The sequence below is a fragment of the Protobothrops mucrosquamatus genome, unplaced genomic scaffold (assembly GCF_001527695.2).
Source record: "Protobothrops mucrosquamatus isolate PMUCROS unplaced genomic scaffold, P.Mucros_1.0 scaffold393, whole genome shotgun sequence".
Lineage (NCBI taxonomy): Eukaryota > Metazoa > Chordata > Lepidosauria > Squamata > Viperidae > Protobothrops > Protobothrops mucrosquamatus.
Genome location: NW_015386724.1, coordinates 543,458 through 555,801, shown reverse-complemented (window position 1 = coordinate 555,801; position 12,344 = coordinate 543,458). Strand labels below are relative to the sequence as shown.

The 12,344-nt window shown below is 40.8% G+C and overlaps 1 protein-coding gene across 1 annotated transcript in view; it reads right to left on the bottom strand.

The window, feature by feature from the left end:
* The window catches only part of EIF2AK2 (eukaryotic translation initiation factor 2 alpha kinase 2), a 29,506-nt gene extending 17,673 nt beyond the window's left edge, over positions 1–11,833 (bottom strand). The window contains exons 1-5 of the mRNA XM_015815988.2: positions 11,668–11,833; positions 7,442–7,571; positions 5,892–6,012; positions 2,617–2,798; positions 649–775 (exon numbers count right to left, since the gene is read on the bottom strand). Of these exons, the coding sequence (XP_015671474.1) occupies positions 649–775; positions 2,617–2,798; positions 5,892–6,012; positions 7,442–7,563 (552 nt within the window). The 5' untranslated portion in view covers positions 7,564–7,571; positions 11,668–11,833. The remainder of the gene's footprint in view (positions 1–648; positions 776–2,616; positions 2,799–5,891; positions 6,013–7,441; positions 7,572–11,667) is intronic.
* Between the last annotated feature and the right edge of the window lie 511 nt (positions 11,834–12,344).

Here is a 12,344-nt window from a genome sequence, read left to right as displayed (position 1 = left end):
CATCTGGTAAATCATTATGAATATTTGAATAAGAACTGTACAGTATATAGTTTCCCAACAACTCATGTTAATGATCTATCCAGATGTTATTTAGGCATGAGTAACTATGGTCAGACAAACTCTATTCTAGAGAAATTACAATGAATGCAACAATAGGTTGCTTAGATTAGGGGTCCACAACCTCTGGGCCACATCCCACTACCGGGCTATGGCCTACTTGTAACCAGGCTACATGAGCAGTGGGCTGGTGTGGGCACACAGCTTGAATCACGCAAGCAGTAGGCTGGCGCACATGCGCACAGCTCAAGTCGACCTGTGCACGCATGCATGTGTGCACCAGCCCGACAGTCACACAGCCCAGTTTCCCTTACCCCCTCCCAGCCAGGCCGCCAAGCCGCAAAGGTTGAGGAGCGTTGGCTTAGATACAAGTTGTTCTACACAACTCCTCTATCACCTTTTATAATGAAAATAATATTTATACACTCAAACCTTTCAAAAAGTTTGCTTTCTGTATATCAAAAGACGTACCATAATGCAGCTTGTTAACAATTCCATTTCATAGAACTGGAAAACAAAACTTAGAGAGCAACCTGATGTCATTTATCCAAAACATGACAGAGACTATATGGTATATTTTGGTTTACATACCCTGAAAGCTGATGAGCTATTCAACTTTTCATATGCTAATTTGGCTGCTTCAAGTTTGGCTATTTGAACTTTATTTCCTTTTCCAGCATCAAATACTTCATCACCAATCTGACACTCGTAAGAAAAGCTAGAAGTTATAAAAGGAGAAAAAAATGATGTTCAGTATTGTAAAAGATGGCTGCTGACCAATTCCTATCTATCTATAGGTAATTGTCAGTAAATAAAATGGGCCTATTTCTGATATAAAAGCACAGGACTGAACAAAAAAGCTGCAGTTTTTATACATATATCTGAAAATAAGCCTGGTTCAAGGCAGTCAGATTTACTTTTGAGTTTATGTAACTAAAGATTGAGTAACCAACCTTTAAAAATACACAATTTATTTATACATAGCTATATAGCAGTATATATTTCCTAAGTAAATAAATGAACAAGTGTAATGTTTTCGACTCATTTGTTTAATTGGGTTCGCTTTTTTAGACTTTTGTGGAGAACAGTTTACTTTTAGCTCATGTTTATGCATAAATATTGAAAATTCAAAAAGGTTCACAAACTTTTAAGTACCACATATATCAACCTTAAAACCAGAACTTTAAAACACTGTTCCTTTTTATTCTGTGTTGGCTAGACTGCATCGGCTGTAAGATAAGACAGGGCAAAATTGTTCCAAAGGGAAAAAAATCCATTTATTCCATTTCAGTTGGACATCAAGAAAAAGTTTCCTTCCACAGAACAGATTGTTTCAGGAGACAGTAAAAAAATTTTCAAGGGCAATGTTTAAACAGAGTCTGGATGATCCTCTATTAAGGATGCTATACTAGTGGATACCCATATCAGGCAGGAATTGGACTAGATCTCTTCCAACTTTTACGTTCTATGATGGTATGATTCTGCTTATCTTCTAAGCCTAAACAAGGCTTATTAAAATATGCAGAGTTAGAATACAAATAACAATATATTATTTATGATAGATTTGATTACTAAAGCTAGTAGCTAGAAGACCAAGGTGTTAAATTACTAACCTGGATAGACATGCCCTCTCAGAAATCAGCATACTGGGTCTATACTTTGTTTTTCTTCACTGTATACATCCACAGCCCAATCATCACTATGATTTCACTTAATGGCTATACTATAGATGCCAAAAAGCAAGCATAGGCTAAATATGTTTGTACATTTTGATAGGACTACAGACTTGTAAGAGGCCATTTATCCATCCAGTCCAAGCCTCTGTTCAATGGAAGAATCCAATTCAAGCTTCCCTGATGGTCCAGTGCAAGGGAGCCCACCATTTCTCTGGGTAATTAACTCATCTTTCAGATGGCTATGATTACAGAATCTGCTTTCCATAAAGCAGTATTTTCTGTGCTGCACACTTGAACGACAGTCAACAGTCTTGTCCTTCTGTGTGACATTATTTCAGATATTCAAGAGCTCTATCATACACCCTCAGCTTTACCTTCTTAAACATTGTCATTTTCTTCATTCTATCTTGTGGGATGTTAGTTTCTAGCTCTTCTCCAAGCCCATTTTAATTTTTCTAAATTGTTAAAGCATGATGCTCAGAACTGGATAAAATACTTAAGGTGGGGAAAAACCAACAAAGCAAAACTATTATTTACCATGATTTTGAAACTATATTCCTGTTGCTGCAGCCTAAACTTGTACTTGTTTGTTTGCAGCAATGTCATCTGATGGTTCACACATTCTCTGTGCCAAAAGGTTTAATTTGGGTTTAGAGTGATATTGTAAATACAGCTACTGTGATTTATAAACCATGGTTTATGATTAAGGATAGTGCATATATCCTACCATTATTCAAGAAATCATTGTCAAATAAAAATATGTCTCAATGTGTGAACCTGTCTCCTATGAATACAATTCAATAACACCTACGCATCTCAAGAGAATTTCTTTTTTTAAAAATGCAATCCTACTCCCCAAGATAAAATATTATCAGTAACTCACATTGGTTTATGGTCCATTCCAGTTTTAGATATCAAGTTATACTGAACACGTACTTTGTTCTTTGATGCATATTCATTAAGCATGGAAACATAGTTAATTGAATCTGAGGATGAGAATTCAGGTACACTTGCAACAAGGGATAACTTTGGCTCCTTATGCTGTTCACATGAATCCAGCTCTCCCTACAAAAAATAAGCACAAGTTAATCTGCTTGAGGAGAGTAAGGTTGTTTTTGGAATTCCTGTTCAATGAACAGATAACTTGCTCTTAATTTATTATCTCATGCAAAGAGAGATAATAACATAAATTGCAGTATTTTTGGCAAAAGCATTGTTCTGATTTAGCAAAAAGTACAATGGGTCACAAATATATACCCAAGGGGAAAAAATGAGAAAAGAAGGGCAGATCTACTTTGTGACCCCACATGACTATGTAAAATGTATGTGGGTTGAAGAATCACTCAAGCTGTAGAAAGCTTTGGCCGGGGGGGGGGGGGNGGGGGGGGGGGGGGGGGGGGGGGGGGGAAGAGATAATTCCATGCATATTCCATAGGCCTAAGGGGGAAATGGAATTTTGATCAAGTTAGCTTTAGCTTCTGCCATAATAAATCTGTTAGTCTGAAGGAATTTGAAAATGTTTTTGTGCAACCTTGAGAAATCTTGCTTTACAGAGAAAAGCAAGAGAGAGTTGTGTTTTTACTATTTTCCACATAAGGTCATGTGCCCCTGAAGTAGTACTGTACCTAGCAGAAGTTGAAAACCTCATACTGTTCAAAGAAGGGCAGGGTTTACACGGGAAATATGGCATAAAGGTTAACACTCCTTCCCCTATAGGTACCACTCCTTAGAATCAGCTACCTGGAGTTAATCACTGAAAGGACATTCCTGTCCTAACCAAAGGCTGCCTGAGGAATGACTAATTTGACTTTACGGCAGAGGTAGTCAACTCATGGCCTTGAACCCTCATGGAGACCTGTTCTAAAGCTTTGAGAACTGGTAGTTGCCTTTCAGATTGAAGTGAGAAACATTAAAACTAGATTAATTCCTCAAATAAGTTTAAACAGTATTTTAAAAGCAAAATTTCTAATCCTCTCCCAAACCTAGACAAACCCTACCCACTTTGTCTGTTGCCATTCTCCAAACTTGACCTAAACCTCAACAGTAAAAGAAAAATAATTCATATTACTCTTTATGGCTATGATAGACAAGAACATATTAAGAAAGCTCACCATATAAATATATAACAAAGTTTGTTTAAATTAAAGCTTGTATTTTTTTTTTACGAGCTGCACAGATTTCTACAAAATAGTCAGCTTATCCTAATCAATTTCAGTTTGAAGATCTATAGCCCTCAAACCCAATGTATGCAATAATATGAGAATTTGGACTAGATTTGAAAACATAATGGAATATAGAGTGTGAAGAAGAAGACCTTGATAGATGTGTGCAAGAAATGTTAACAAAGCAAAATGGGTTGAAATATTAAGTTTACAAAAATTGAATAACATTTGAGAGGGTCTCAGGCAGATGCCCCCATTGTTCACTGGAGAATAAGGGGGAGAGAGGAGGTTCAGCATAATTAGTCTTGCAATATTCCATTATTATAGGCAATTTTAATACATGTAGTTTTAGCCTTCCCGTGGACTTATTTCCTGGTCTGGTCTACTTAATGAGGCTGACATGAAGAAAGGATTTCTGCCTTATTTTCCCCCTTGATCACACAAATGTATAAATAATACATCGGCCTATCCCAGGTCTAGTCTAAACATCTGGCTGAGTGTGCAAACAACCATAATTATAACAATAATAACGTTTTATTATTATATTATATACTGCAAGAAGATCACACTGACCGACTACAAGCAATGACATGACAAAGTAGGAACAATGTTGCATTTGAAGATCTACAAGAAATATCATTTGCCTGTAAGTGAGAACTGGTGGGACCATAAAATAGAGAAAGTCATAGAAAAGGAAGAAGCTAAATTGCTTTGGGAGTTTAGAATTCAAACAGACAGGCACCACATAACACCCCAGACTTAGCAACTTTTGATAAGACAGACAAAAAAAAGTCTGGATAGTGGACATGGCAGTGCCTGGGGACAGCAGAACAGAAGAAAAAGAACTGGAGAAGATAACAAAATACAAAGACCTGCAAATAGAAATAGAGTGACTGTGGCAAAAGCAAGCAAAGGTAGTAGCAATAGTAACAGGTACCTTGGGTGCAATCCCAAAACAACTGGAGCACCACTTGAACACCATTGACAAATTCACCATCAACTGCAAAAGGCAGCTTTCCTTTGAACAGCTTACATCAGCGGCTCCCAACCTTTTCTATACCCTGCACCCCTAGAACGCTTCTGATATATTCTCGCACCCCTTACAAAAGTTCAAAATAATTAATTATGCATATACACTATAATTTTTAAACTTCTAAACCCAAGTTTTCGCACCCCCTGGAATATTGTCTCGTACCCCCAGGGGGTGCGAGCACCCTGGTTGGGAACCCCTGGCTTACATCCTGTGATGATATCTGTAACACCATCAAGCATCATTATCTGCCTATCCCTGGTCCTTGGAAAAGACTCGATAGGTAGACAAAAATGCCAAATCCAGTCTGAACATCTGGCTGAATGTGTGAGGAACCATAATAATATTTTATTAAATGTATATGCTGCCTGACTCCAGCAACTCTGGGTTGTTAGGTAAATGAACTAATAATGTTTTTGTTGTTGCTATTGTTTTTAATGTGGGAACATCATGTGACATGATGATACTGACATACCTTTTCTTTTTAAAAGAAGGGATTACTATTTAAGAGAAACATTTTACTGAATGGTTTATGCACAGACAAGTTTTGGAAAAGCTAATTGTTAAATGCAGACCCTGCCATAGCAATGCTGTTTGCTTCCTTTTCCATGACAAACAGAAATGTATGCAGAGGGCAGATTAAAGCAGGGGTCCCCAACCCCTGGTCCGTGGACCAGTAACAGGCCGCAGCATACCAGCAACCGGTCTGCACAAACAAGCAAAGCCCCATCCATGGGATGCAGGCAGCACACAAATCCTCCAGTCCGTGGAAAAAAACTCTCTCCACGGAACCGGTCCCTGGTGACCAAAAGGTTGGGGATCTCTGGATTAAAGTACAAGGTGATCCTTCACTCTACTGACAGGAAACATTAACTATCCAAAATCAAGATATTGCCTTTCTTAGTGAAAATATGAAGCTGGTTGCTTGAACCTGCTGTCTAGATCTTCGTGTGTAGGCACTCTTACCTTGTTTTGGTTCTGTATGGTCCTCCAGGCTGATACAGCTGCCAGACATTTTGCTTCTTTCTTGGATTTACCAGTGCCAGGACTATATTGGACCTTGTCAATTACAACTGCTACAGTAAATCTACAGTGAAGAAAGTAATTTATAAAACATTGTGAAGAGGGAGGAGAGATGCATCGTCTGCAAAATACACTCCATTGTACAACTATGACTCCTATTTTCTCCATCATCAGAAAAAGTTAACAAAAGTTAACAACAGGTTGTGTCTTGGAAGACACAACCATCATTTATTTCCTTTTTTTCCTAAAATCACCCAGAGGGGAGGAGTTGTTTTAATAAAATCTCAGATTCCCCAAATTCCAGTAGGGGATTCTGATAGGAGAACTAGACTATTTTCTCTGAACTACATTTCCATTCCTGTCTCTATCTTGAAACCATACTTCTAGCTAAATGCTGGGCACAAAGACTAGTGATAGAACCACTTTTCGTTTAGTGACCACTACAGTTAGCAACCGTTTGCAAACAGAGAGCAATAATAATTTAAAAAATCACTTTCTGACTAACACCTGCATTGAGGATCAAATCTGACTAACACCTGCATTGAGGATCAAAAGCCTTCAGTATGAAACTGATTAAGATCTGGTCAGTTTCAGGTAGGAGAGACCAGCCTGCCAGAGAATTCTTATCAACTCATTAAAGTCATAGAATTGAGCTCCTTAAGTTATGGTCAGCACTTTTTAGGGATACCCTGCTCTGTGGAGAAAGCAGTTCAGGAAGAGATAGCTTTTTAAGCACGCTCTGTTGTGTGAGGATGCAAAAAAGGAAGGGGAAAAACCAAGTCCGACCAAGGACACTGTATAAGATAACTTTAATCTGAATCAGACAGCAGCAACCAGTAATCTTCATAATCTCTCTCTCTATCTCTCTCTATCTCTCTGTGTGTGTGTGTGTGTGCGCGCGCGCGCGTGTGTGTGTGTGTGTGTCACACAGTTCACTTAGTAACCATTTAGCTTAATGGCAAAGTTGATGGAACATGCTGCAGCCAGCAAACAAGGACAGGGTATACAACATCTGTAACAGTGGTTCCTAAACTGACACAATTACTCCTTTTTTCCAGTCTCAATAATGCCATTATTCCCACATAAAAAAACCAGCGTGCTCTATTATACCAGGATATACCTAAATTATCCCCTTAGTTAGCCCCTTCAGTTTAAGAACCACTGATCTATATGCTGATGAATATTTTTTGGGAATTTAGAAACCGGTATCAGTAGACAATAAATAAAGCTATATAGAACATGGATCATCTCTTATCCAAAATAGGAATATGATTTGGGAAGTAGAACAAAAGTACAGAGAAGAAAATTTGGAGCAGTCTAATGAGAAGTAAGAATTCAGAAATGTTTTACATAGTGGGGCTATTAAGCAGTGGTTGGGGATAAACAGTCAGGGAGATGGACAGTTTTTACTATTATGAAAAACATCCTGCTCCACAGCATACATATAGGGAGAGAGGTCTTTTATGACCTTTGGATAATCTTCATCAACTTACACACGATCATGAGGTGGGCCTGTGACAGCAATGTCTTTGTACTCCAATTTTAAAAGGCTCTTCTGACAATGTTCATTAAGTTTTGCCATGCATCTATGTGGGTCAAGATGGTTGTCAGGCATGTTATAACCTAGAAGAAGAAAAAATCACAATATGAATATTTACTAGCAACTTCCTAAACATAGCAATGGACTAATATTTTTAATATTTCTAAATCTTTTCATAATCACCTGCACAGCCATATTCTGTGCCAGTTGCAGATTCTGAATACTCTTTAAGAGTAATCCCATGTATATTATGTTGCAGTAGATAACTAAGATGTGAGTGACACCGCTGCTGCGCGAGCTGCACTGGTTACCAGTGGTCTTCAGGGTGCGCTTTAAGGTGTTAGTTACCACCTTTAAAGCACTCCATGGCATTGGACCTGGCTACCTCCGAGACCGCCTTCTGCCACAGATTCCCTCCCATAGACCGGTACGCTCCCACAGAGCGGGCCTCCTCAGGGTGCCGTCGGCCAAGCAGTGTAGGCTGGCGACCCCCAGGGGGAGGGCCTTCTCTGTGGGTGCCCCNTTTTTTGTTCTTTGATGTATTTTGTTTGTCTGTTTTAATATGCTGTGCACCGCCCTGAGTCCTACGGGAGAAGGGCGGTATATAAATTAAATTATTAAATTAAATTAAATTAAATAATGAATAAGGCTTCCCAATACAGTAAATAGTGGACCCACAAATTTACAGTCACTCGGTTTAACTAGAGTTAAATCTGAGCCTGTTCTTCCCAATCCAGACACCTAAAGCCTCCTGATCTAGAAACAGATTCTCAACAGCCAAGTATTGAGATAATACAACTAAATATCAAATATTGATACCTGAACTCATACTGGTAGATGAGCCTGCCCAATAGCATCACGTAGAAGTTTAGGGAGAACTGGCTACAAACTTAGTTGGCTTCAAAAAGTGTTGAACCAATTCATGGAAGTTATGGCAATCAATTGATTGCAGTGTGATTGTCTCTGAAGGCCGTCTTCAAGAAGACTATGGAATTTCTTGTGCAGATGGCCACTGTGAAAACAGACTACTGGACTAGATGAGCAAGGGATCCGATCCAGCACAGCATGGCTTTTATTATGTTCATTGAAATCTCAAGAACCTCACAAGAAAATGTAACTTAATCTCTTTCCCTATTACCAAGACCAATTGGAACCTTCCCCAAAGAAAGGAAAACCACTGATATACTGTATTTTCCCCATTTCCAAACGCAGGCCAGAAGGGTTCCATGACCAGCGGTATCAAAGATTGCCAAGGTAATAATGCAGGACCAGATCATCTCCACGACCCATATTCTGGCCCTCCCAGAGGTTATCCACAAGAGCAATCAATGAGAGACTGAGAAACAGGGAGGGTAATTTAGTTGGTATGAGAAGAAACAGCACAGTCCAGATATGGGGGCCAGGAAAAAGAAATATTTTAAAGAGATTCTATCTTAATTGGTTTATTATAAGGCTGCCTTGCGATTCATTACCACAGTTTTCAGGAACATGTTTTACTATGACTAGCATTAAAGATGTTTCTTAAATTCTGAGAGAGTTTCACTTTTTGAGCCTGTCAGCTAAGTGCAGCACGGCAGCCTTGTCCATACAATACTGGGGCCTAAAGCCTAACTGAAGAGATAATCTACTTCAGGGGTAGTCAACCTTGGCTCTTTTATGACTCGTGGACTTCAATTCCCAGAATTCCTGAGCCAGCTTAGCTGGCTCAGGAATTCTGGGAGTTGAAGTCCACGAGTCACAAAAGAGCCAAGGTTGACTACCCCTGATCTACTTCATCTGGGGTCCTCCTCCAAGGTTGCAGACTGGTCAGAAATGCTCTAACACTTCTAGATTTAGTTATGGCTTCCTGAAGAGAAGGAGCATACTGTCTCCTTCTATCTAAGTGGAACCATCCATTCAAGCAAAGATTAATTGGCCCAGTCACACTTCAGCTTCTGGGCAGCTTTAATCAATCAGGATGGACAAGGAGCCAATCTATAAGTGGCCATACTGAAAGTCCGGAAAATCCAGTCCACTTCCGCAAGATCCACAGGCTCAAACTTTCCCCAGGTACAGAACAAGATCCAATTATAGTCAACTCCTTAGGACCTACCAGGCCAGAGTTCAATTCAGATCACATCTGAGTGACTTTATCCAATCGTTTATAATACTGTCTTCATTATTTTTCCCTAAAAGGGCACAGCTAATCCTAAAAAGGACTATCAGTGGGCAAATTGTGGCCACAATACATTTTGCCACTCTTCTTCCCTCCTTATTTTGCTACTCTAAGACAAGGGTCCCCAATCCCGGGCCTGCGGCCCATTAGGAACTGGGCCGCACAAGCAGCAGGCAAGCAGACAAAACTCCACTTGTGCAAGCGGCGGGCACGCGCACTTGCGCACAAAGCTCCATTTATACAAGCTGCCGGTGTGCACACACGCTGCTTGTGCAAATGGAGCTTCGCATGTGACAGTGAGCACCTGCCACTTGTGTGGAACCATCCCCTCTCCCCTCTCCCGGCCACCACCACTGCTACTGTCGCTGCCGGTCCACAGAGCCAGAAAGGTTGAGGACCACTGTTCTAAGGGATGGAGACCCTGTGACCTTCCAACTGTTGCATGATTCCAATTGCCATATCTAATGATAAGGGATGTTGGGAGTAGGTCACAAGTTCTTCACTCCCATTTTATCATTTTAGAACTTAATATCTTATAGATCCACTCCTTGGATTCATATATTATTATTATTTGAATATATTTTAATTGTATTAATATGTCAAACTTTCTATCTTTATGTAGATACAGCTTTCAAAATAACTCTTTACATCACTATCCAATGTAAGCTGCTGGAAATTGTTTTTCTTCTCTACTCCTACTCTATGAAGGCTAAAGACATATACTGAAAATCTGTATTTTGACATTCAAATTCAGGTTGCAATAAATTCAGTAAAAATGATACCAAAGCATGCACAGAATTGTACTTTGATTTGCCATGTCAAACTAAGCTAGACAGAGGACCATACAGTAGAACTGGGATGTCCACGAACATCTCTACCAACAGTGGCCCTCTGTGCACAATACAATAAACAGTAAAAAAAAACAAACATGTAAAATTCTGTTTGTTAATGTGCCACTATTATTCACCATCATGCCTGGCTACTATCTGCAATTTACCATATCATCACATTGTCCAGACCCAAAATGAAGGCCTTCTTCAAAATCCAGATATCAGATTTGCTATACTGTAGGTTAAGCTGCTTGTTTCTGACCAGAACTGTATTTTGGGTGTAAGCCAGGGGTAGGCAACCTTGGCTCTTTTATGACTCATGGACTTCAACTCCCAGAATTGGTGTAAGCAAACAAAAAAACAAAAAAAAAACCCTGCAAACTTCAGTTACACAGTTATGTGCCATTTATAAAGGGAAATTAACTAGGCAACATGGGCTCCTAAGATGCAAAATAACACTTCAACAGTCTCACAAACATGGAATTGAAATCAGCATCGACCAATCCTCTACCGCAGTGTTTCTCAACCTTGACAATTTTAAGGCATGTGGACTTCAACCCCCAGAATTCCACAGCCAGCATTGCTGGCTGTGGAATTCTGGGAGTTGAAGTCCACATGCCTTAAAATTGTCAAGGTTGAGAAACACTGCTCTACAGCCCCGTTTTTTTCAACCTTGGCAACTTTTAGATATATGGACTTCAATTCCCAGACTCCCTTAGGCTGCTGTGAGTTGACATCCATACAGGATTGAGAAACGCTGTTCCACGGGGTGCGGGAATCGAAATTATCCTATTTTTTCCTCTACCAGACGATTCGACAGCCTTCGCTTGAACGCAATCAACCGGAGCCCCGGGAAAAAAAAAAACACGGAAATTTCCCAGGGAAATCTGTCGAGTGGGTTGGGGAGTCCTTCCTCAAGAACCCTTGAACCCCGAACGAGCCGATTTCATTTAGTAAGCCGATTTCGTTTAGAAAAATGCAATGGGCGAATCATGTCAGTGCGCGCTCTCGAAACCCCCTCGCCTTCCCCAACTCTACACACACAGAGCCGATAGCATCTTCAAGACAAGTAAGGGCCTCCTTCCAGAGCTGCTGCCGCTGTCTCCAAATTTGAGGAGTCCTACCGGTCCCCCGGGAATGGCGAGAAGCTTATTCCCGCCCCCCCGTCCCGTCCTCCGCCTCTTGAAGACTCACCGAAGCAGCAGAAGCTCTGGAACCAACACTTTTTCTCCGCGAAGAAGAAGACCCGTCGCCTTTCTCCTCCAGCAGAGCGCAGCCGAGGGAGGAAGCGTTGTCCCTTTCGACTTTCGTTTCTCCGAGGCTCGCGCGGCTATGCCTGCCCCCAGCCGAAATCTCGGCGAAGCCAGCCAAACCCGCCGGGAAATCGAAAGTGAAACGTCACCCGTCGGGAAAGCGCAGTGCCCGCACCTCCCGTCGCTCTCGAAAGTCTCCCTCCTGCGGTTCCCGGCGGCCGGGTCAGGAAGAGGTAGAAAAAGGGGCGTCTGAAACGTCAATGTTTCGCGCTCTCTTCGCGGGAATGAGGCGGGGAGACCTGCCAACCGAGAGCTGCTCGGCCACGAGGAAGGCTCTGCTTGGGAGACACGGCGGTGGGTTCCAACCCCGGATGCCTGAAGAGTGTGCCAGTTTGGATAACGTTACTGTGCACGATTTGACTCATACAGTAGATGGCATGAGAGCACAGGAGCCGGTGGGATTTGGGGTCCCAAGATAAGATAAAGAACGTGCAAGAGAAAAAGACATCTCTGCTTCCTACTGTGGGAAGTTAACCCAGAGAAGGAAATATTAAAAAGGCAGAAAGAAAGATATTGTTCACCAAAAGGATTTTTTTTTAAAGCATTTTTTGAAAAGCA